This window comes from Hemicordylus capensis, chromosome 4 (genome assembly GCF_027244095.1).
Source record: "Hemicordylus capensis ecotype Gifberg chromosome 4, rHemCap1.1.pri, whole genome shotgun sequence".
Lineage (NCBI taxonomy): Eukaryota > Metazoa > Chordata > Lepidosauria > Squamata > Cordylidae > Hemicordylus > Hemicordylus capensis.
This window is the reverse complement of record NC_069660.1, coordinates 124,819,490-124,845,374: the sequence shown is the minus strand read 5'-3', so window position 1 is coordinate 124,845,374 and position 25,885 is coordinate 124,819,490. Positions and strand designations below refer to the sequence as shown.

General features: G+C 43.5%; 2 protein-coding genes across 9 annotated transcripts in view; one reads left to right on the top strand and one right to left on the bottom strand.

Moving 5' to 3' along the window:
- Positions 1-2,418, bottom strand: part of RPAP2 (RNA polymerase II associated protein 2) — a 71,919-nt gene extending 69,501 nt beyond the window's left edge. Inside the window, exons 1-2 of one of the 4 annotated variants that reach the window (XM_053243619.1) lie at positions 1,927-1,995; positions 669-742 (exon numbers count right to left, since the gene is read on the bottom strand). In XM_053243619.1, coding sequence (XP_053099594.1) covers positions 669-699 — 31 coding nt within the window. In that variant the 5' untranslated portion in view covers positions 700-742; positions 1,927-1,995. Of the gene's footprint in view, positions 1-668; positions 743-1,926 lie in introns of all 4 variants that reach the window. The other 3 variants (XM_053243618.1, XM_053243617.1, XM_053243616.1) reach the window with 3 other exon arrangements.
- GLMN (glomulin, FKBP associated protein) overlaps positions 2,007-25,885 on the top strand; it is a 62,368-nt gene continuing 38,489 nt past the window's right edge. Inside the window, exons 1-8 of one of the 5 annotated variants that reach the window (XM_053243622.1) lie at positions 2,007-2,125; positions 10,611-10,670; positions 11,671-11,796; positions 18,510-18,629; positions 20,208-20,316; positions 22,027-22,273; positions 23,208-23,310; positions 24,694-24,884. In XM_053243622.1, the coding sequence (XP_053099597.1) occupies positions 10,632-10,670; positions 11,671-11,796; positions 18,510-18,629; positions 20,208-20,316; positions 22,027-22,273; positions 23,208-23,310; positions 24,694-24,884 (935 nt within the window). In that variant the 5' untranslated portion in view covers positions 2,007-2,125; positions 10,611-10,631. The other 4 variants (XM_053243623.1, XM_053243621.1, XM_053243624.1 and 1 more) reach the window with 4 other exon arrangements.

Here is a 25,885-nt window from a genome sequence, read left to right as displayed (position 1 = left end):
TAACTTTTATACTGCCCAAACTTTCGTCTCTGGGCGGTTAACAGTTCATCTCTGATTAAAAGAAGAATGTCTTGCCTACTGACAGAGTAAACAGGATTGAAACACTTCACAGGATCAACTCACTCAGTGGTAGGGATGCCAATTAAAAACAAAACAAAAAACAAACCACTGTTGCTGCTCTTGTGCTTTTAACAGCAGGCTGAGAGAAGGACAAAGGGAAAAGTATTGCCCCCTTGGCAGAAAGATCAAGCAGACTGTCACTTAATAAGTTTGTGCTAGCCTGCTTTTAAAGGCACAGAAGCAGAATTAGTGGTATCATTAAGTTCAAAGAATAATTTCAAAGAATGTGTGCCTTGGCTATTTGCGTGGCAACGCTGAACAGGGTTGCAAGGAGGAATGCTGCAGTCTCACACCCAAGCTTTTTGGGAGAGTGCTGGTGTGTGTGTGTGGTGTGGAAGCAACAGGGCAGGGATGGGCAAGTAGGAGGCACTGTCCCTGTCCCTTAAAGTAACTCCCTCCTGCCTTCCCGGGAGTGCACGGAATCAGTTCCGGGCACATCCCTACCACACAGTCATGGTGGAGTAACTCTCTTGGCCAAAAGGAACGCTCTGTTGTCACGCCTCTCTCCCATTCCCATCCCATCCACTAAGGTAAATCTCAACACAAACCTTTGGGGGAGCCAAGTAGGAGGCAGCCCATGCATGGTCATTGGTTAAGGACCCTCTGAAACCTGGAGCTGACCCTGGAGTTAGTAAAAGAAAAAGAAAAAAGAGCCTTTCCCCCTTCCCCCCAAAAAACCCCAACAAAGGGGAGCAATAATTTTCTATATACGTCATAGATAGGCTTTAGAGTGTTATTGCCTGGACTGATTCTAGTAACCAAGGAATAGAAAAGTTCTTCCCAAGCTCATGCATGTTGACTTGGAGATAAGTTTCTGTGTTCAGCGAGGCTCTCTCAGGTAAGTGGCTGTCCACATATAGCACAACCCTATGCCGGTTTTCATGGAAGGAAGGCCCACTGATTTCATTGGGGCTTACTCCCATGTAAGTATGCATAAGACTATAGCATTAATTTTCCTAAAACCCACACTTAGATGCTAAACAGAAACTTACTTGCGATCAGTCCCACTGATTCCCAATTGATTATAATGGAAATTGGGGTTACAACCCAATGCACGCTTACTTGAAAGTGAATGTTAGTGAACTTAATGAGATTCCCTTTTGAGACAACTTGTGTAAGATCACACTGCATGTGGAATTCAAAACCACAAAACCTCTAACCCTATTCATACTATACCCAATTCACAATCTACGTACATGTATGTACACACATACAGATCTGAATGCATGTACCTTTATTCACACATTTTGTTCAACTCACATAATAACACTTCCTATCAGTACCCTGTATTTGAGAGGTTTGGACCCATGTTCGCTTTTAAAATGAATATATGCATAGCTATTCACACAAAAACTTGTATATGTGCACAAACACCTGCAAAGTAACATCTGAACAGGGCTTTAGTAGCAAGCATGACTTGTCTCCCTTGCTAAGCAGGGTCCACCCTGGTTGCATTTGAATGGGAGACTATATGTGAGCACTGCTGGAAATTCCCCTGACTGACTCAGTATATGGCAGCTACCTATGTTCCTATGTACTAGGGCTAGAATCCTTTCTATGAACACTGGCTTGGGATGAAGACTCATCATTGAACTCTGTGGAATTTACTTCCCAGTCAGCATGGATGAGATCAGATTATCTAGCAACTTTCTCTCAACCCCGTCCCCATCACACCCCTCAAGGAAAGCGAATTGGTTCAGCCTCCCGATCATTATTCACATGGAAGAAGCGGGAAGGAACAGTCGATAAAATGAAAGGGGTGTGTGTGTGTATGTGTGTGCATGATTTCTGCCCTCTAATTTTTACCTGCGCGCTTGCGGCGGCACCTGGCCTTTGCGGTGCTTCGCGGCTTCTCTTCCGCCATGATCAGGAGCCTTTTCCCCTCTGACCTCTCACCCGCCGCCGCGCTGTTCGTGGAGAGGCGGAGCTTGGGATGGTGCCCGGAGCGATGAGGCCACAGCGGTAGCCGAGGCGAAATCCGAGAGGAGCTACAGCAGTCCGGGAGGTAGGTGTTACCGGGAGGGCGTAACAGGCAGCCTGTGCCGGTCCCTCTCCAGTGGGAGGCTGGAAAAGACAATTCCCCTCCCCGTGGCTCTGCCTGATAAACGAGGGCGAATTGCTGAAGGAGAGGAAGCAGAGGTCGCGTGACGGTAGGTAGGTATCTACTGGAGCTATCCATCGGGAGTCCTCTTCCCCTTCCCCACTGGGGACAGTGGAGTTTCCTCCCACCGTGTAAAGCGTGCGCAGGGTTTCTTTGGAGCCTTTTGCAATTGCAACTGTGTTCCATGCATGGCTGCTCGGGAGACGCTTTCCACTGATGTCATAGGAGCATAGGAAGCTGCCATATACTGAGTCAGACCTTTAGTCTATCTAGCTCAGTATTGTCTTCACAGACTGGCAGCGGCTTCTCCAAGGTTGCAGGCAGGAATCTCTCTCAGCCCTATCTTTGTATATAATTGTGCTTTGGCAACGTACTGTATGCTTTGGTAGTTTGTTGGTTCAATTAAAAAAATCTTGTCCTATCTTGGAGAAGCCAGGAAGGCAACTTGAAACTTTCTGCTCTTCCCAGAGTGGCTCCATCTGCTGAGAGGAATATCTTACAGTGCTCACACATCAAGTCTCCCGTTCATGTGCAACCAGGGCAGACCCTGCTTAGCTAAGGGGACAAGTTATGCTTGCTACCACAAAACCAGTGCTCCTCTCAGTCAACGGGACCTTTTGGTATGTGTAGGGATTCTTATACTTACCATAGTGGCATGGCAGTTGGCATGCATACCCCAGGGCTGAGTCCTTCCTGGAACATGCAATTAAAGGAAAGGGCTCCTGTTCGTGAATTGATGTCACCACTGGGGCTATCCACACAGGATTAAGGTGTGGGGCTTCCGAGTCAAGTAGTATATTTCCCAGGTAGGCTTGATCACTGGCATCTCTTTTCCCCTCTCTTTCTTCCCAATGTTTTTCAGAAGTGCTGGGAAGACTCTTCTTTACCAGATATCCCATTTGCATGGGAAAGTAACTTTCTCCATTTGTGTCAGGATGTGTTCTCCTTATCAGCCTTCTCTTCCCCATGCCCTGATGGTGATAACAGCTCTCACTTTGCTTTGCATTTTGACCATTCAGTGAGTGAGACAAAATAGCGGTGTAATTATGTCTTGATTTCTCGAATGAATAGAAAGCTTTTGTTCTGTTTTAAGTCTGGGCCAATGTATCAATGTGCTCAGTAGAACATCTTTCTATCATATGCTTAATAATCTGCATTAAGATGCTGCCTAAACCATACACTCTAGGAAGCACTTGAAGTCAGTTGTGATTAAATTGGGTTTGGGCTATAAAACCGGTCCATTTAAAGACAGGTCTGTGTGTTGAATTTTCATCTGAGGCCCTCCTTTCTTATTGCGCCCTCTGTTAATACCACTTTCAGTTGACGTGTGTTACGCGATCTGGATCCCAGCACCCCACCCAGTTTGGTTTATACGCCTACTGGAGTGTTTGGCATGGTTGACATGTGTCTATGAAGAAATAGGCCAGGACTAAGCAGTGTTTTTGCACTGGAGTTTGGAATAGCAAATGTGTCTTACTCCTTTGAGAGTCCAATACAGACTCTGGCCCATTAAAATCAGGCTGACCACGCAGTTCATTTCCAACAGCCTGAGACTTCCCTCAGATGCAGTCTCCATTGCTCAGATCCCTCCAGAGCAAGTGTGCAACATTTCTGACATTTCTGCATTCAAGTATCTAAATGGCCCAGTTTCCTCTTGGATCCATTCTATAGCCCCAGGGTGATTGACAAAAGAGCCAATCTTCATCTTCTGTATAGTTTTTCTAGCATCTTCTGGAAGCTCTTTTTGCCCATACCCGGCCCTCATTGTCTTCTTTCTGGATTGCAAATTTATTTTATTTACATACCACCTGACTTCAAAGGCTCTAGGCGATTAGGGTTAGGGTTAATTAGCCATGATGGCTAAGCCAATCACCCCTTCTTAGATGATAGCTGCTCAACACCAGTATTTTGAATCTTTGTCATCAAGATAAGCCTGTTTTTGTCTGGCAACTTGTAATCTCATCCTTTCTATTCTCTGATACAAGAAACATATCAAGTGGGTTCAGTGACTCACAGGAGCACTGAGCACATGACTTTGGCCCTGTTTTTTAAAGGGGGCTTCCCAAGTCCCACCTCTCTGTTCCTGGCAGTGCACTTGCCATTTTTGCTCTACTGTATACCTGGCTTCAGTACATCTCACCTGGATAGGTAACTATGACTTTTCTTAATTCCCCTTTTCATTGCAAGCATGCTTAATGGTATATGAGTGTGTGTGTGTGTGTGTGTGTGTGTGTGTGTGTGAATGTTTAAGGTTTCAACCAGCCAGGTCAGTAGCATAGATCCATCTCACTAGAGCAGTGGAAAAGCGATCTACCCTTGTCCCATGGGGAGGGTAGCCAGCTTCTCCCCAGGACAGAGGGAGAGTCTCTGATCCCAAAGGTTGGCCCTAAGGCTTTTAATTAGTTACAATATCACACCATAAGTAAATTTTAGATTGCGAGCCCTTTGGGGACAGTGATCCATCTTCTTACTTATTATTTCTCTATGTAAACTGCTTTGGAAACTTTTGTTTAAAAGCAGTATATAAATATTGTTTTTCCAACCATATCCCCCTGGGAAGGGTTTCAATCTATTTTTTTGCATTTTAAATTTTTTATTGGTTTTTACAATATCTTAACAATCCAATTACATTTAATTAAGTAAATGTTGACCTCCCACTTACTAATCTGCACGGTTCATATTAGCTATACAAATCTACCATTGCTATAATAATTCAAAACACATATACTCCACATTGCAAACTCGATTTTACCCTACCCAACTTGCTGTTGTTAATAAATTTCAAACCCTGCTGAAAGGTCCGTATTGGAAAAGTAGTTCTTTAAGTAAGATAAGAATGGTTCCCAATCTTCTTTGAAACATTCCAAGTTTTCATCCCTTATGAGTGCTGTAAGTTTTGCCATCTCAGCATATTCCAAAATTTTTATCAACCAATCTTCTTTTGAGGGCATTTTATTATCTTTCCATTTCTGCGCATATACTATTCTAGCCGCCGTGGTTGCATACATAAAAAACAGGGTCGTAACTACTATTAGGCAAGGGGAGGCGGCTGCCTGGGGGCGCCCACGCCTCGAGGGGCCCCCCAGAGGCAAGTCACATGTGAAGAGTGTGTGTGTGTGTGTGTGTGTGTGTGTGTGTGTGTGTGTATCAGTGAGGGGCCCGTTTTAAAATTTTGTGTCTGGGCCCACTCCAGCCTTGTTACGCCCCTGATAAAAAATGTTAAGTTTCTTCTGGAGAAGGAAGGGTTTCAAATCTGGTTTCTTTCCCAGTTTTTGCTACTTCCGTCTCCAGAACCTATCTATGATGGGATCCAGTAACTTAACCCCCCCTCAATTCTGCTCCAGTTACCAGTTTCCTTGCTGGTAGTTCCCTGGCAACCCAGGGGACAGCCACCTCTGCAGATCTTGCTTTCAGCCCCTTCATCCACACACAACAACACCCTAGAACAGCTCAGCAGTCCTCCACTGTGGTTCCATTTCTCCCCAGTCCTTCTTAGTTTGTCTAATGGATCTATCTCCCCTGTGCAAGCTCTTATTGGTTCCTTAATTGACCCATTCTCGCTTCTCTTTCTTTTAGTGCTCCCTGTGTCTTGTTTGTGGCATCCTCTCTCTTTCTCTCTCTTTTTTCTCATTGCTTTGCTTGTTTGTTCTTCACAGGAGTTAATGTCTTACTACGGTAGCTGAATTCATCGATTAATAGTATTGTCTGGTCCAATGCCGAGCTTCTGCTCAATTACTCTGCTTCAACCCTGCTGTCTACCCTGAGTGCTCCTTATTTCCCTTGTCTCTTCTCTGACACAGATTGCTCTTTGGCCTTGGTTCCTTCTCCCCATCTTTCCCCTTTTTGCTTCATTCCTCCATCTCTAATAAGAATTAGCTTTGTTTAAGGATTAACTTTGAATGGAAGTACTCTAACTCTCATCCTCTAGCTAACCCCAGCCTGTCCCTTAGCTAATTAGGGATGCACTCCCCCCCCCCAATTAAAACCTCCTTTTACTCTGTCTCTATGCCTCCTTTTAACTTGCTAGATTTCCTTGGCTCTGACTCTGCTTTTCACTTAAGCCATGTCATTGTCCCTTCTTCTCTGACACTGTTTGGCTCCTAGTCCTTGTCATTGTTTCTTTGCTTCAGTTGTTATTCAAAGGCTTAGTTAAATTCATCTACAGTTATGATCTCTTGCTTTCTGTTTCGGCTGTGGGTTTACCTCACCCTACTTTCCCCCTGATCGTGTCTCTGACACTGATTTTTCTTGAGCCCTGGTTACTGCTCTTAATCTTGTTTCTTTGCTTCTTTCTTCCTTTATCCTCAATAGGATTTAGTCTTGGTTAGTGATTTAGATACATTTACCTAGTTTAACTGTTTAGTTATTCAGTACCTAGCCAACTACATACATTAGAGTATCCACTCTAGTTATACAATGAAGGTTAAGTTTTAATGCTGAGGCACCATCTAATGCAGTGGTTCCCAACTAGGGTTCCTCTAGATCAGGGCTGCCCAACTTTGGCCTTCATGCAGATGTTGGCCTACAACTCCCATAATTCCTGGCTAGTGGCTGGGGATTATGGGAGCTGTAGTTAAAAAACAGCTGAGATGCCTAGGTTGAGCAGGCCTGCTCTATATGTTGCTGAACTACAACTCCTATCATTCCCAGCTACAGTTTAATGTGGCAACATCTCAGTTCAGCAACATCTGAAGGAACCCTGCTTGAGAACCACTGATCTAGTGAGAATGCTCATGTGTGTTCTTAAATGACATGCTTCTTCATTATCATCAATAAAATATATCTTTATTTGGACCATTAACTCTGGGGCTGTCTTTTCTCCTGGGGTCTGCTTAACCAAGCCTTGCGATCTGAATTTAGGGATATCAGGTTACCCCAACTTTACAAGTATACAGTTTGTTGTGGTCCCTCCATATTTGTGGTCCATGGTAATTGCCCCTGCTGTAGCCTTTCCCCCAACCCAGAAGGCCTGACCATAAAGCTCCGTATAGAAGTGTTCTTTGTATACTTATATACTTCATATATAAGTAGTTCAAATGCTCTAGAATGTCCTGTAGTAATTGTAGCTTCTGAAATGAGCCCAATAGAATTTCTTTCCCAGTCCCTCTTCATACAATTTACTGTCCATCCAAAAAGGAGCTGTAGCTAACCTTGAGAGGTTTGTTCTTATGTATTTACTTAGCACACACACACACACACACACACACACACACACACACACACACATCACCTATTGTCTTTCTAAATCTGAAGAGCTAGGAAGTCAGTGCACCATCACTATGCAGTAATCCATTGCTGTGGCTTTGAGTGATCCCTGTTCTAGAAGATTCCGTGCAACTGATATGAATACCGGTTCGTCCCTGGGTCTGCCTTTTAGCCAATCAAACAGACTCAGTGGGGATCAATTAGAGGCAATTTTATTTGCTGCTGCAGCCAGCAAGGTAAATCAATGGACTATTGCTCTGCATTGAGATACAAATTGGTTATAGGTGCATCTTACATTTATACAGACAATCTGAATGATGTTGACACCCTAGACATAGTACACTTGGCAACAAAATGGTGGACTAAGTATCTAGTACGCATGCGGAAGATTCATTGTTCATCTGGTGATCACCCCTTATTTGGTTACATCCTGTTTTCCAAACTGTCAGCAAAGAACAGTGAGAATTCATCTGGTGAGAACCAAGTTTCTTTAGATACAATTTAGTGGAGAAAGATAATGACGTTGATCATGTGAGGCCGTGTCCTTGAGCTGGCCTGAGCTGGGCTGGGGTTACTTTAAGTTAGAGTGAGGTATTCTAAGTAAAATGGAGATACTTTGGTTTTCAGATACCTCTATTTCTTTGAACACTGCTCTGGGCTCATTGGAGGAAGAGCTGGATATAAATGTAAATACATTATTTGGACACATGTTCCATTTAAAGAATGGGTGTCGATTTTAATTATCACTGAGGGTATACAGTGCTTGTGTTAGCCACCTAATGGCGCAGTGGGGAAATGACTTGACTAGCAAGCCAGAGGTTGTTGGTTGTATGTTTCCCAGACTATTTGGGGGGGGGGGGTGTATCAGGCAGCAGCGATATAGGGAGATGCTGAAAGGCATCATCTCATACTGCACAGGAGATGGCAATGGTAAACCCCTCCTGAACTCTACCAAAGGCAACCACAGGGCTCTGTGGTTGCCAGGAGTCGACACTGATTCGACGGCACAATTTACTTTAATAGTGCTTGTGTTAGAGATTGCTTCCCCCAGTTTTTCTCTGATACGTTTACAAGGGGAATTGAAGGAACCCTTATCCTTGTAAACAGCTAGATTTGCTTTCTGGTCAGATCACAGCCATTGCCTCATCCCATCTGTCACTTTGGGATTAACAGCTGGGAAGGCAGCAGGTAGTATAGCTCAGGAGACTGGTTTTTGCCCAGTCTCCTGGGCAAAATGCTGCTGACCCCTATGGCAAAATGTACCCCTGCTTCCAGTTTTCTCTGTAATCTTAGAAGCAGAGCATCTGCACCGCTTTGTCGGTACCACTGCTTTCTCTCCCCCAGTTCATTGCCTCATTGCTCCCCACCTCGGAGCCCTGAGCCGCCTCCTGGCCTCTCTCTGTGTGTCCTCAGTCCTTCTTCTCTCTCTCTCTCTCGCCCCCCCCCCTCAGTCTTTTTCTCTCTCTCCAGCTGTTTTCAGCTCGCCTCCTCTCCTCAGTCCTTCTACATGTTTGACTTTGAGGCTCCCCATGCAGCCTTCCGCTGCAGCCGTTTCGCTTCAATTGGTGATGCTTCCTGTTTCTCCCAAGCAGGCAGTGCACCAGCCCTCACTGCCGTGCTTGATTCCCCATGTGGCTCCTCCATGTTAGGCTGTTTGCAGCCATCTCCCGGGGCCCATTCTGTCCAGTGTGGTGGTTCGCCACCCGCCTCCTGGTGTGTGCTCCTTCCTCCTGCCCTTGTGCATGTCTCCCCCTCTGGGCCCGCCAATTGCACGGGCAAGCCTCCAGCCAATCCGCTTCCCCGCTGCCACCTCTTTGTCGCCGCCCTCTCCCAGCAGCTGTTGGCCACCCGGCCCCGGCACCTCACATCCTTTCCCACTTCCCCCCTCCCCGCCTCTTTGTCGCCGCCACATCAGCCAATCGGCCGCTTGCTGTCTCCACCACCCAGCCAATCAGCTTCCGTCCTGCCAAAAATCCCCACGCATTTCCAGCCCCGCATTTCTGCTTGCTACGGAGTGGCTTAGTGAAATAATTATATAGATACTGCTTCATAGTTACTATGCTACTGCTTCTATATCCTTTTCATACCTCTATGGATATTGCTTCTATATCTTGTGAGTATTCTATATCTTCTCTCATTGGTGTCTTGCTATATACAAGGAGCAGAAGCAGGGCCCCGCAGGTTAAACAGCAGCTGTGCTGCACTTTCAAGGCTCTTTACCAGAGCTAAGACAACCAACCACGGTAACCGCTGACCATGGCTAATCATTGTATCTCTTCTGGACTTCTGTGTCTCCACTGTAAACTATGTGTCGAAGTTGACTGATAGGAACATAGGAAGCTGCTGAGTATACTGAGTCAGACCACTGGTCAGTCTAGCTCAGAACTGTCTACACTCTACACTGACTGCAAGGTTTCAGGCAGGGGTTTCTCCCAGCCCTACCTGGAGATGCCAGCACTTGAATCTGGGAGCTTCTGCATGCAAAGCAGATGCTCTGCCACTGAGCTATATGATTCACATCTTCTTCAACCTATGGCAGGCTAGTGGCAGCCTGTGGCATTCTCTGCCACATGGAGGATTTTGGTGGTGTTGACGTGCTGCTGGAAATACGGCTTTCTAAGCATCTGCAATGTTGAGGCAAAAATAAAATCTGGCAGTGGTTGAGACTAAAGTGGCAGAGAGCCAACATGTCCGCCCCGCCCCTGACAGCCACTGTAAATTGGTTCCGTCTGGAGGTCCTGAGAGATCATTAGTTGAAGACGTTACTTAGCTGAATCCTTTCTTATGAAACTTTCTTATGAGACTGTTATTGCCCGAGTCTGCCCACGTAGTCCTTGCACTGAAAAGCAGTCTGTCAGACTATATAACTAAAGTTGGTCCACCATTGCAAAATGCACCCTGTTCCTGGTTTTCAATAAAGTGGTGCAGGAAACAATCCTGTGTTTAAACATATTGCTCTGTTAATTTATTCCATCGTTTTCTAGTTAGCCCCTTCATATATTGTTCACATAGACTGTCTAGCAGACAGAAAAATGTTATTTAACCAATCTTGATGTAGATTGCTTTGCTTGCTCACTCCTCCTGGTCAGGTGCCACATCTCAATTTCCAGGCACTGTGGCAAGCTGGATTGTCAAGCCCTGGGTTAAAGTGTGACTCATTCATGTCTGTCTTTCTAATTTGTAGCATTCTTGATGGTCACAAACAATGGCAGAAGAGGAACTTCGAAACATAATACGAAGATGTGTAAGGAATTTTACTTGTTTTTAAGTTATACTAAACCTCAGGAGCTTATATAGTCTTTACAGATAGCAACACGGGAAATAAAATCTGATCTTCATTTCTTGTGGGTATTGTGAGAAATTGAGAGAGGGTGCTCACCTAGGTGAGCTCCAGTGTCCCCTCTAAGGTGTGTGCATGTGCGCACGCATGCACGCATGCACGAACGCACTGTTTTTAAAAGTATCCGCTCAGTTAATTTTACCTCCCTCTCAGAGTGGGACTTCTTGATTCAGCCTGAATGCACATGCACACACACTGCCTTGATACTGCCGCCCAGAACAAAATTAATTCTGTGCACAGATGAAAAAAATTAGAGCAACACTGTCCTGATCCCCAGGGTAAACCTTTCCCCCTTGAGGATCAAGGTGAGGTGCCAGGGGAATGGGGCCCCTTCAAGCATTCTTTTGAAACTCAAACTGCCCCCACCCAAGCAGTTTCAAGATCTGAGTTGAATGCTCAGTGGAGTCCAGCAGCCTTCTGCTCTTCCATCACTGTTCTCTTATTTCTGGTTTGGGACTGCTGCTTTTAGCTATCATTTGCCTCTTGAAAGTAGGATCACTTGTTTTGAATATTATTGATAGGCAGTAATTTGAACAAAAAGCTTGAAGGAAATACTGAGAGAAGCTGACATGTTTTTGGAGTTGCTGGCATACCTTTTTCTATTTTGTACATTTATATTCCGCTCTTCCTCCAGGGAGCCCAGAGCGGTGTACATAGTTAAAGTTTCTTCTCACAACAACCCTGTGAGGTAGGCTAGGCTGAGAGATCAGTGACTGGCCCTGAGTCACCCAGCAATATTATGACTGAATGGGGATTTGAACTCAGGTCTCCTGGGTCCTAGTCCAACACTATGAAAGAACAACACTTATGTTAATTTGAACTGAGTATTGTATTGTGAAGTTAAGCTGTTCTGTTTCTAATTACATCTTAAATGATGACGAAGATGCATGTGTTCACATTATAGCAAATTCTAGATGAAGAAGAATTTAAAGGGGAAGATTTTAATCTTTTTCAAGTTGCGGGACAGAAATGTTTGGAAGAAGGGTATATAGCTGAAGTATTAGAAGTTTTTCAAAATGAGAAAAACCAGGTGAGTAAAAACAGCATGTTTTCTATTTTAATGCCTGGGTACTAAACCAATAGAAATTGAAGTAATTATGTATATTCCTGCCATGTGCTCATTACTTAAGTGATCTACTCTTAGGTCCTACATTCTTCTCGGGCTTCTACAAGTTTAGTGGCAACCCTGTGCATCACGGCTGTCTAGTATTCTTCTGGCTTGATTGGTTTCATTGGTACTTCGCCACAGCTAGACAGTTGTCTGTGGTATGTACCTACTGTATGCTTGAAGAAATATTATTGTGTGCCACAAAGAGAAAATCAAAAACCTGTATCTAATTCTTGCATGGCTTGGTTCAAACAGGCATATGTGCTACAAATTAGCAGTGTGAGAAAATGTAATGGGTTATTAGAGCATTTTTGTGTTCTCCGTAAACATCCTTGATATTGTGTATTGCTATATGTAGTACGTGACAAATAGGAATGTTGGCCTCATGAAGGCTTATTCTCATTGGTAGATGGAAGGTATCCTGCATAGGTTACTCCTCCCACTTCTTCCAATATACCATTCTCACTGATGGAGAAAGGAACATTGGATTTACTGTGAAGTTTTATTTTCACCACTCGATGAGTGATATCCTGGAGTAAGTGGAAGGAGTAACCCACTCCATGATACCACCATCCTCTTATAGAGCTATATACAATTCATACAGTACTTGAAATTTGGACTGAAACTTACACAGGTTCTAACATTCATCCTAAACTAGGATATTCCTTGGTAGAACCTCCCAGGCTGTTATCTACTGCACCACATTGCTCTTCCATGTCAGCACTGAAGTGCGTTGGCAATTTATATTTTCCCATACAAAGCTGCTGGTAGGTTTGTGAAGCTCTGAATCTGTGCTGCACACAAACAATGTGGTACCTGTCCAACTAATCCTGGGCAAGACCTGTCTTTCTGTGTTGGTTCAATATATACAGGTGAAACTCGGAAAATTAGAATATTGTGCAAAAGTTCATTAATTTCAGTAATGCAAATTAAAAGGTGAAACTGATATATGAGACAGACGCATTACATGCAAAGCGAGATAAGTCAAGCCTTAATTTGTTATAATTGTGATGATCATGGCGTACAGCTCATGAAAACCTCAAATCCACAATCTCAGAAAATTAGAATATTACATGGAACCAAGAAGACAAGGATTGAAGAATAGAACAATATCGGACCTCTGAAAAGTATAAGCAGGCATATGTATTCAGTACTTGGTTTGGGCCCCTTTTGCAGCAATTACTGCCTCAATGCGGCGTGGCATGGATGCTATCAGCCTGTGGCACTGATGAGGTATTATGGAAGACCAGGATGCTTCATTAGCGGCCTTCAGCAATTCTGCATTGTTTGGTCTCATGTCTCTCATCCTTCTCTTGGCAATGCCTCATAGATTCTCTATAGGGTCAGGTCAGGCGAGTTTGCTGGCCAATCAAGCACAGTACACTGTATACTTTGGTGCTCATGCTCCAAACCTGAGTTAAGAGGCGGTCTGCATAAGAGGGCTTGCCGCCACTGGGAGCCATGTGGCTCCCAGCAGTTCTCACGAGCAGCAAAAACCAGGCTCGGCTTGCTAGCCCGGTTTGTGCTGCTTGTAAGAATAGCTTCTATGTTTCATGACTTCTTAACCAATATTTGACTGAGAAACGCACTCATAGTTTCTCCCTTTTGGTTCTAAGGACTAATCTGCCAGTTGGGACATCTTGTTCCAATGATAAATTCAGTTTCGCTTTGGAAGTGGTGACTGGGGAAGTACGGATTAAGTGGGATGAGAGTTGGGCTCAGGTCATGGACATTTTGTTAAACTCAGATGATATGATGGGACTTCGTGATGAGTTAATAAGGGGAGAGATTGGGCTTGTATATGAACATTATGGGACACTCATTCATAAGATACAAGATCATCTTGTGCGGGAAAGAACTAATTATAACTGCTGGCCAATGGGTTGGTCTAGAGTGTGTAGTCCAAGATGCCGGCCAATGGATTGACCCCATGTGTAGTTGCCAAGAAGGAGTTAGTGGCAAACTATAAATTGTACCAACAAGACCCTCGATGTGCAATTCCTTCAACACTACTAGTCCTGAAAAAATGATATAAATCCTTGATCAAAGCTAAGAAAATAGAGGCTTGAAGGTTGTCCTGGCAGCGGCTGATTGTTTCAGTCAGAGAAGGGAATTCCCCTCTCTTCTGGCATATTACAGCTGGCTGCTCGGACCATTATTCGTTCATTCATTCATTCATTCAATTTCTATACCATCCTTTCAAAAACAGCTCAGGTTGATTTACACAGAGAAATAAAAAATAAATAAGATGGTTCCCTGTCCCCAAAAGGCTCACAATCTAAGAAGAAACATAAGAAAGACACCAGCAACAGTCACTGGAGGTACTGTGCTGGGGGTAGATAGGACCAGTTACTCTCCCCCTGCTAAATAAAGCCATAATTATCCCTCCCATTGGACTAGTCAGGTCCCTATGGAGACATGGGAATTACACTTTAGAGCTCTCTTTGCAGTTCAGGAGGAATAACTACTCCCAGTAGATTTTAAAAATGACCCACTTCTTGAATGGCCACGTGTTTCTGTTGCCGAAGTTAAGAAGCTTATTGATTCTTTAAAAGCTGGCAAGGCTGTGATTGTATCTCCTCTGACATGATTAAGTCATTTGAGAGGATTGGTGGGCCCCTGCTTTCGCAGCCCTCTTTACATGCATAGATTGAATTGGGTTCATACCAATCATACCTGAAGACTGGAGCATAGCCGTAATATGCCCATATTTTAAAAAGGGGATAGCTGTGATTGTGCCAACTATTGCCCAATCAGCCTGCTGAGTATTGTGAGTAGGGATGTGCACAGAACTGGGCGGGGGTGCCTCAAAGGTGTGTGTGTGGGTGCATCTTTAAGGGTGGGGGAGGGTGCATTTACCGCTCACTCTGCTTTTCCCCTGCCAGCGCTCCATTTTCTTAAAGTCCATCGGGGTGGCAGCATATCTCCCTGCTGCCCCATTGTCCTCTTTACCGGAAGTATTTCACGCGCCTTCTCGCTCCAGGCACAGTTGCATGCCTGCGATGTGCACGTGCCCGACGCGCCCATAAAGGGCCTCCGAACCGGCTTTGTGCATATCCCTAGTTGTGAGTAAGCTTTACTCGAGGCATTTAGATTGGAAGTTGCAAGACTGGATGGGGAATGAAGGTATTTTGGGAGATGAACAGGCTAGTTTTAGAACAGGGCATTCAACCATGGACCATGCCCTGGTATTATGCCATCTGACTGAGAAACATAGCAACAAACCTAAGTCTTCCTTCTATGTGGCCTTTGCAGATTTTAAAGCAGCCTTTGATTCAATCTCGAGATAAGCCTCTGGGGAAAACTCAGACACTAATATCGATAGTTGTTTACTTTTTTTGATTCAGAAGCTCTATGAGAACACCAGTGTAAGACTGAGATGTAATCCTCAAGGCTCACTTTCACATTTAATAACTACTAGTAAAGGAGTTAAACAAGGGTGCATTTTGGTACCCTCCATCTTTTCATAAATACCTTAGCTGCTAATCTCTCCGATCTAGCGCTACATTCCTCAACTATTACAAGTGCAACTGTCCCAATCCTGCTGTATACAGATGACGTTGCTATCCTCTCATGAACTCTAGTGGACCTTAGGCGAGAGCTCAGACTCTTGTCTGCTTACTGCAAGGACAATCACTTGGTAATTAATTTCCAGAAATCCAAAGTGATGGTCATTGCCAAGAGACCTAAGAGATTTAACTGGCATATAGGTCATCTAAAGGTCATCATTTAGAGCAGGTCAATAGTTTTAAATATCTGGGTGTGGTTTTTCATGCTACTGGGTCATGGAAGGCCCACGTGGACCACATTGCCCACCAGGCACAAAGGAGCACTTCAACAACATTAAGATTATTTCACTCCAAAGGTGGAGAGGTTATCCCTGCAGCCGTAAAGCTATTTGCTACTAAATCATTGGCCCAACGTCTATATGGTGTACAATTGGGCCCCTACCTTAATTATAGGCCATTGGAGGTCATCTAATCTAAGATTATTAGAGCAGTATTGAGGGCCCCTTGATATTTCTCCAACGCAGCGTTGAAGTTGGAAACGGGCCTCCAGAGGGTCAAAACAAAAGCATGGATTTTAATCCTCAGTTATTGGCTTAGGATCCATTTCTCCCCTCTGGGACTGATCCCTCTTATGTTGGCTGATAGCTTTCAGTCTAACTGGACACGAGCACTATTGGGCAAACTTTCATCTCTTGGCCTTTCTACTGAATATTTGTCATTACTAGATTACAGTCAAGCCAAGGAGATCCTCAAAACAGAGGGTCTTAGACACTGAACATCGGAATGATTTCAGTTCCATCTCGCAGATCATAAGAGGATGGCTTGGCGATTTTAGCTGAGAACCTGCTAGATACCTATTGTCCCCTTTCTTTACCGAGCTATCACAGGGTGTTTCTCAGATCAAGATATGATTCCCTACCGTCAGCAGTTTTATCTGGAAAGTTTTTGAAAACCCCTCTAGCCAGTCGGTTTTGCCCCTGTGGTTCAGGTGAGGTCGAATCTGTCCACCATGTGCTTCTGTTTTGTCCTTTTTATAATGATAGCCGGTGCAGTCTTCTTTCTCCCCTGCTATCATGCTTTCCCAGCCGGACTGCTGAATTTTACGCCACACTCCTTCTGGCAGATAAGAAGCCTTCTGTCTCCTACAATATTGCCAAATTTTGTGCAGTTGCTGTTAAGATCTGCCAACGGCTAATTTTCAGCCCTTCTTTTTAGATGCTGCTACAAGAGGCTTCTATGTTGGTGTGTTCTGTATGATTTAACTTTTATCTGAATGCAGTGTTATCTGTTTGTATGTATAACTGATTAATGATCGCAATAAAGCCATTCATTCATTCATTCATTCATAGTTTGAATATCTTGAGGCTGTTCTCATGAGCAGCCAAGATGGGGCTAGGGCAGTTAAGTCTGGCCTGTGCCCGTCGGGAGGCACAGGGGTCCTGGCAATGCCTCTGTGGCAAACCCGGCTAAGAAACCTCATGCTTAAGGGAGCAAGCGCCCTCTTAACTCTATTCAACTGATCGTGTGTCAGCGCCGGCTGCTTCCAGCTAGCACTGATGGGCACCTGTCCGTCACTGGGGGGATCCTTACAATGCACCGCACACTTGCTCAGTGCGTTGTGGGACAACAAGTCCCGGCCTCAGAGTGATCAGCCTTGCTCCACGCTGCATGGAGCAACGCTGAATGTATGGGAGTATGGAGTGTGCTGCCACCAGGACAGCAATGATTGTCTTGGGAAGCCTTCTACCCACCTGCCTGGTAGGTTGTGTGAATGGCCCCCTTGAGTTACCAGCACTTGACTTGACTTTTTTATTTTATTGACTGTTTTTGAAGTACAGAATAAAGAACATAGGAAGCTGCCATATACCGAGTCAGACAATTGGTCCATCTAGCTCAGTATTGTCTGCACAGACTGCAAGTGGCTTCTCCAAGGTTGCAGGCAGGAGCCTCTCTCAGCCCTATCTTGGAGATGCCAAGGAAGGAACTTGGAACCTTCTGCATGCAAGCATGCAGATGCTTTTCCCAGAGCGACCTTGTCCCCTGAGGGGAATATCTTACAGTGCTCACAGGTCTCCCATTCAAATGCAAATCAGGGCAGACCCTACTTAGCAAAGGTGATAGTTCATGTTTGCTACCACAAGATCAGCTCTCCTCTCTTGTGTATACTGTGTTTGTGTTTGTGTATAAATAAAAATAACAAGTATGTGTAAGTAATGAATCAGTCACCCATCCCTCCCTCACTGCCCCCAAAAGGGAGAGGAGGAAAAATAAAAGTGGGGAGGGAGAAGTTGCTTGGCTCTTAAATTGCAAATAGGCTCAGAAATTCGGACCAGATCTTGTCATATTTAGAAAGATGCATTCTTTCACAATAAAAGGGGCATTAATGTGATCAACTCAGAGACCCAACCTTCAATATCCTGGGAGTGTTTACATTTCCAGTTTTGTAAATTAATATGTTTAGCCATAAGAAAGGTCCTGGTCAACCAGTTCCATTGGTCAGTGCTTATTTCTTGTATATCGAGAGGCAAGCTCAATAATATCAAACTAATTCAAAACTCATCAGATGTTGCAGCCTATTTGGAACTGTTTCCTAAAATGAATGTGCCATCTAAAGCAGAGGATTAAATAAGCAAAATTCACATGAACTATCTTCGGTTAAATACTGAATCATGATTCCATAGTTTAGCTTGCTGAAGTTTTAAGCCTAATTTCATTGGTGTGGTAATCCTGTAATTGAGCTGTACCAGTCCAGGCTATAAATGGGGTTATATGACTGAATGCAAAATTATTTCACAGAAAATGAAGGAATGCTTCTAGTCTAGCCTTGGTTTTTGTTTGGTTTTTTGTATGGGGGAGCATTCTATCATGTGAGCCTTCGCCTGCTGGTTAAAGTGGTACACCCAGGTAAAGGCTTATAACCACAATGCAGACTAGGCCATATACCAAGGCTGCTTTTTAAAGTACTGCAAGTACTTTAACAGCAGCCCTGGTGCTTACATGATATTTCAAAAACGGCCCTTGACGTTGAAATAGTTTGAATGTAGATCTCTACTTGAACTCATTTAATTTGTCTTTCAAGGTGTTTGTCTTAATCTAAATTGGCATTTGAAATGTGTTTTTCTGCAGGTTATTGTCAAAAGTATGGGCTGGAATCTCATTGGTCCTCTAGTTGGATGTCTGCTGAAGTATAAACAAGATGATGTTAGGAGAGGATTCTGCCTGAAAATACTAGAAAAGTTGATGGAGGTAAAACACAGTGCCTGCTTTGTTCACCTCTTTGGGGTCAGTGTTCCCCCTAAGGCACATGCAAGTGTGTGCATGCACACAAGTTTCTTTTATGTACGCTCAGTTAATTTTAGATCCCCCTCAGGATGAATCGGGAAGGCCCCACTCTGAATGCACATACTCACACACTGCTTTGATACTGCCATCCAGAACAAAACTCATTCTGTGCATAGATGAAGAAAATTAGAGCGAACACTGTTTGGGGTACTTTCACACAGTGTTCCTTGCCCTTCCAGGTGGCAGACACTTCTAGGTGACAGATACTTCTAGGATTTTTAGATAAGTTAGCAATCAAAGGGTAGTTGTGTTTTGTTTTTGTTTTTTGTAAAGGAGATAGGGATGTTATATGTCTGAGACTGGGCAGGGAAAGGAGTTCTGCTCAAGAAGCGTAATAAGTAAGAGACAAGGCACTCCAGGAGTTGAGTTTGGGGTGCATTCTTTTTTAAAGTGATGTTGGAATTCTGAACTGTACCACTTCAGTCTGTGCATGGAGAGGGTTCATATTGTTTAATGCCTCCTCGCATTTACTTATGCGCTCTCCCTCCCACTCACCCCTCTCTCCCTGCATATAGCAAACTAGTAATATATCCCAATCTGTGTTAATTGTAGGAAACCTTTTACATGATAGTAAACACTTAAATTCATTTTATTACACAAAGTGTACACTGGTTCTCAGATTGGCAAAAAGCCACGAAGTGGCTGCAAAGAACACAGAAATGCTTTCTGGGAGTAGCTCCAGAGGTTTGCAACTCTTTCTTCTGAAGATTCCTCATCTAAGCATCTCCCAATAGTAGAAATGCAAGCTTTTACAATTGGGGCTCACATTTAGCAGCCAGGTCTTGTAGATGTAAAGATGGAAGTTTTGAGGCTGACATACCTGTAGCATTGTTTTAAGGAATAATTAACCAGAATCTTGGTTTGGGCGTATTGGATTTTTTTATAGGAAAGCCTCTGCAACCATGCTACTCTGAAGCAGCACAGGCAGTCATGCGACATTTAAACTTGAGCTAGTTAGAGTGTTAATGTGTTCATATGGTAGAAAATTGTCTGCCATAGGAAACTTGAATGTCATCCCAAAAGATAACTCTGTTACTAAAGTCTTAGAGTTTAGTCGATTAAGTGATTGTAATGATTGTCATAAGCTTAAAAGGTGCCCCCTCACCAATTGGACAGCAAAGTTTTAGTGTGTTTTTAAAAATTCATTTTTAATACAAATACTTAGAGAAACTGAAGATAATGTTTCATTTTTACCATAGATGGAAGAAGGCATTTTGTGTGAAAGAAGGGTGAATCTAAAGTTCTACATACTGCAACTAGCATGTGTATCCCCTAATGAGTGCCTTTTTTCTTTATAACTATAGCTTTTCTCATATGCAGTTTAATTAACTAAAATTCATATGATTAATCAATTAAGATTCTTCAGTCGGATGACAATGCAAATGATCATACTTGTCATCTTAAAGGTGGTGGAGATTATCATGAGATATTGGAAATAAACCATATAGACTATGTTAACACTAACTCTCTTCATTCTTGCAGCTGTGCAGTCCAAAAGAGCTTGTGTTGGGTTTTCTGGAGCAGATTGAACAAGCTTCTGGAGAACAGATATCCCAAACTGTTTTGCTTTTGCTTAAGCCTCTGCAGGAAGGTAATGAACATTTTATTTACTGTACGCTGAAACAAAAAAGCTTGACTGGCTGCATTATTAGTTTAATTGCCGCAGAGAATGTTTTGGAGCATTGAGACCAATAGTATCAGTGCTTGCAGTAAATGATGTTCTGGAAGCCTAACATTATGGGAAGGCATCCAAGGTGGTATTGTTCTGTTAGGATACTTGTTTATAATTTATAAAGTGTTTTTAGTATGCCAGGTGCTTCATAATTTGTCTCATCAACCCTAATGACCACTCTGAGGGTGGGAACAATGGCTTGGATCTAATGGAGCATGAACAGAAGGCATTTCTGCTCAAGGCAAGGGAGGGCTCCAAATCCCTGTTGAACTCTCCCTCCAGCTGCAGCCCTGTCCCCATGCTGCACTGAATACCATTCAGGAGGATCCTTCTCTTTCCAGGGGGCACTTTTGGGAATGTAAGGGACTGCAGTGAAAAGGAGGGGTGGGAGAGCCCCTTCCACAAACAGGACTTTGACAGAGCCTAAGGCAGGGCTGCAAAACTTGGGCCCGCCAGCTGTTGTTGGACTACAACTCCCATCATCCCTGATTGTGTTGGTCACTGTGGCTGGGGATGATGGGAACTTTAGTTCAACAGCAGCTGGGATGCCAAAGTTGTGCAGCCCTCGCCTAAGAGAAGATCTTCCTCAAGATGATCTGGTAAATTTTATCAGTGATAAGGTAAAGAACTCCAGATAGAGTCTAAATCCACAAATAAAATACCTTATTTAATCCAACATATAATGTATTATGAAACAACCACTCCGATAAATCAGATATCTTATGCGCTAGTAAAACTTTCACAGATAATCCATAGAAGAAGATAACAAAATCCACTGTGAACCATGTGTATAGAACTCATTTAATAGACCACATAATTGACTTGACTTGAAAGTCAAGTCAATTAGCTGTGATGTTGAAGAAGGCTGCCGGTATAAGCTTCCTGTGAAACTCTGGAAGTCTGGTCCAAAAAAGTGTCCCTGTAGGGAATCAATGCTATCTTTTTGGAACCCTAACAAGGTTTTGGCGTGCGTGTGTGTGTGTGTGATGCTCTGAGCTACAAAGAACCATACAACTCATTCTCCATAGGCATGTATTGCTTAAATGGCGGCCACTCATACTGCATGGCAACTATGTTTGAAAAAGAGGGGCTTTAAGTGGTATGGGGGTATCTCCTATCTCAAGATGTTCTCATGGAATGGATTCCTGTGAGAGAAGGTGATCCTTTGGGAACCTTGATCCCAAGCCATTTAGGGCTTTAAAGGTTAAAACCAGCATTTTGAATGGGTCCTGGAATCAAACTGGTAACCAGCGCAGCTGCAAAAGAACCACAGTAATATGTTTTGGGGGTCTTGAACAAGTCAAGACCCTTGCCACTGCATTTGGACCAACTGAGAGGTTCTTCAGCACCTCATATAGTAATCTAACAATAAATAAGCTTCAGTGGTGTGGATATATAAGCTTCTGAACTGCATGGAACTCTCCAGGCAGAAGACCACTGTGCATCTGAAGCAGAGCTCACTGATGCTCAGAGTCACAAACAGTAGAATTTGGTTTAGTGGCTCATAACCACATTTCTTTTTTTTTACTTGGAGCAGTTTGGCAGAAATGTATAACATTCATAATAAACCATCTGTAATAGTGTAGATTTATAACAAAAAGAAATTCGAATTGTTTCTTTTTCTCTTAGTGCTTCTGAAACTTCATAGAAAGAAAGCCTATTCAGTGGGGCTATCGTTGTCTACCATTCTGAGCCAGCTCTCAGTTCTCCCAGTACCTTATACAAAGCAACAGCTGCAAGAAGACAAGCATGACCTCTGCCAGTGTTGCAGTGCTTTGATACATTTTGTGAAACCTTTTGTGGATGAGACTGTTAAACTTATGGAGGCCTCATCAAGTACTGATTACAAAGATCTGAAGGAGGAATTGCTAGGGTTGTAAGTATCCTGCTTTTGCTCTAAATGGTTATGTAGGGCAACATGCTATGGTGGAGAACACACAACTGTCCGCAGACCCTAGTCTGGGAATCTGGGTGTCTGCTGAACAGCTGCCAAGCAGCAGGATGAGAAGGTGATTTGCAGCAGGCAGAAACTTCACCCTTTCCCCACCTTCGCCCTGCAAATCCCTACCCTGTCTACTTTCCATATATGTCTGCCACATGGGAGAAAAGCAGCAGAAGAGAGGCAGCTGCAGAGTAAAGGTTGTGGGGTGAGGAAAAAGTTAAGCAGCCTCTTCTGCCTGCAGCTTTTTTGCTGCAAAGCATCCCCTTCGCCTGCCACTTTCCAGCTGTTTGGTGGTGACTCTGGTCTTACACCGGACACGTAGCTCCAGCTTAAAGACATAAACATGAATGTGCATGCCTGATTTTTGTACACTTTTGCCATGTTACTAGCCAGACCAGTAGCTACCAGATATTTTATTGGTTGGGGGTGGGGGGCAGGCAGCGATATTTGGGACTACAAAGTATCATTCGTGAGTTTCCACTAACCTTTCCATTAGTGAGTTTGCTCCATTTGGAAATAATTGGGAGACCCTTGCTTTTTTCTTTTTTTTTTTAAGGAAATCTTTAATATGTATAATCTGAAGGTGGGGGTGGAACTAGGGATGTACAAGAAGGCAAGCAAGTAGCCCTTGCCACGAGTGGGTGTTTCCCAGTCATTTTATCCTGGTAAAAAATTGTATTTCCCTATTTCTAGGCATAGTCCCAGCTCCTAGATCCTGACATGCTTTCTTCCCTCCCTTCAGTTATATGGTAGAATAGTTTTTAAATACCAGAATTCCAGATATGCCATTAAGGCCACTAGATTGCATATTGGCGCCCTTATAAGTGGTTTTCTTCAATGTTTCTGTAATAACTACTTTGGTTTTCAGTTGCCTGAAAAGCTTGAAATATCCCTTGTTAATGGCAGAGTTTGACCAACTGCCTGAAGACTCTGCTGAACATCCCCTAAGGCAGTTTGCTGCTGACATAATAGTAAGTACACTTTGAATGGTGAAGTACACTTTGTGTTTCTCTCAGCTCTAACATGATTTACAGTTACTTGCAAAATAACTTGCACACACTGGCTTCCTGTCCTGGTCAGCAAGATTCGTTTATAGGATTTCCTAAGGCAGTGCTGATTCAGGTAAGGGCCTGGCACAGCATCTAGTAACCAGGACCCTAAATGTTACAAATGAGTTGTGCTTAACAGATTACATTTAATCCTCATGATAAATTGCTTTGAACTACTTCACAGGGTCTGCTGTAGAAGGCCTCATTTATTGCTGCAGTATCAATCGGATGACACTGCTCTTTGTGCACAATACTTGGGGGTGGGGGGTGGGAGGGGACGGTATCCAGATTCTGTAACTAAAAAAATTATTGAAGTGAAACACAATGTGTAAGTATCTAGAAGATGACTAGAGGCAAGTAGGAGACCTCTTCAACCAGGAAGAGGTCACAAGCGGTTTTAAGTTGCCCTCCCAATAGAGTTAGTTTGCCTTTAAGTAAGGAATAATTGTTGTATAGAAGCAGTGAATGTATGCTCCATTACAACTAAAGACTGCTGTCTTTTCTTTGATGGCTACCTTATCACTTGCATCCTGTTTCAATGTATTATCTGTTACCAGTAATATGTTTCCCTAACCTCTCATATCTATTTTGCATAATTTTATTTCCAAAATTTAGACTTTTTTCCTTTTTTGCAACAACCATATAATGAGGCCGACCATTGGTCTATCTAGCACAGTATTGTCTACACAGACTGGCAGCGGCTTCTCCAAGGGTGCAGGCAGGAATCTCTCCCAGCCCTATCTTGGAGAGGCCAGGGAGGGAACTTGGAACCTTCTGCTCTTCCCAGAGCGGCTCCATCCCCTAAAAGAAATATCTTACAGTGCTCACATGTGGTCTCCCATTCAAATGCAACTAGAGTGGACCCTGCTTAACTAGGGGGACAGGTCATGCCTGCTACCACAAGACCAGCTCTCCTCTTGTAGACCAGCTCTCCTCTTGTAGACCAGCTCTCCTCTTGTAGACCAGCTCTCCTCTGGTCAGACCAGAGTATGTTGGCTGTAGAAACTTAGGAAGCTGCCATCTACTTTGTTCCACCTTTCTTTGTTCCACCTGCTTGGTATTGTCTCCTCTGACTGGCAGCAGATCCCCAGGGCCTCAGGCAGGAATTTTACTCAACCCTATCTGGAGATGCCAGGGATTGAACAATGGTTACATATCTCCCACTTCCCATTCTAGGTGCATTGTAGTTTACAAATGTTTAGTATCTTTTATGCAGCCTTTAAACATATTCACAACAACTTTAGACCTGAGGAACCGTATTGTGTCTTCCATTACTTGCAACAGCAAAGTCTTTTTGATTAACAGGCCATTTTGCTGGACGTTAGAGAGTTGTTTCCAAAGGTATTCTCAAAGCCTGGATGCAAAAATGAAAGCTGGGATGATGAGGATTTAGTCGAGCTAGACAAAGAACAAACTGCAGATTCTTTGGCGTGTCTGTCATATATGGTATTTGTTCAGGACTGCTTTGGTATTGATTGCCTTCCAGTAGTTTTCAAGTAAGTATGATCTCTTTTTCTCTCTCCCCCATGCAGGCTTACAGGTGAAACTCGGAAAACTAGAATATCGTGCAAAAGTCCATTAATTTCAGTAATGCAAATTAAAAGGTTAAACTGATATATGAGACAGACGCATTACATGCAAAGCGAGATAAGTCAAGCCGTAATTTGTTATAATTGTGATGATCATGGCGTACAGCTCATGAAAACCCCAAATCCACAATCTCAGAAAATTAGAATATTACATGGAACCAAGAAGACAAGGATTGAAGAATAGAACAATATCGGACCTCCGAAAAGTATACAGTGTACTGTGCTTGATTGGCCAGCAAACTCGCCTGACCTGACCCCATAGAGAATCTATGGGGCATTGCCAAGAGAAGGATGAGAGACATGAGACCAAACAATGCAGAATTGCTGAAGGCCGCTAATGAAGCACCCTGGTCTTCCATAATACCTCATCAGTGCCACAGGCTGATAGCATCCATGCCACGCCGCATTGAGGCAGTAATTGCTGCAAAAGGGGCCCAAACCAAGTACTGAATACATATGCATGCTTATACTTTTCAGAGGTCCGATATTGTTCTATTCTTCAATCCTTGTCTTCTTGGTTCCATGTAATATTCTAATTTTCTGAGATTGTGGATTTGGGGTTTTCATGAGCTGTATGCCATGATCATCACAATTATAACAAATTAAGGCTTGACTTATCTCGCTTTGCATGTAATGTGTCTGTCTCATATATCAGTTTCACCTTTTAATTTGCATTACTGAAATTAATGGACTTTTGCACGATATTCTAATTTTCCGAGTTTCACCTGTATAAGTGGCCACCTGCCTGGTTACCTGAGCCTTGCAAGAATCTCCTCCAGGCAACCAGGCAGGGGAATTTAATAAAAGATTATTATTTTATTTTGCACGAGAAATTACTTTTATAAATACACAAGTCTATATGTGTGGGCAAGCAGACTACTTGTATGTGGGCTAGAAGCTTCAGCAAA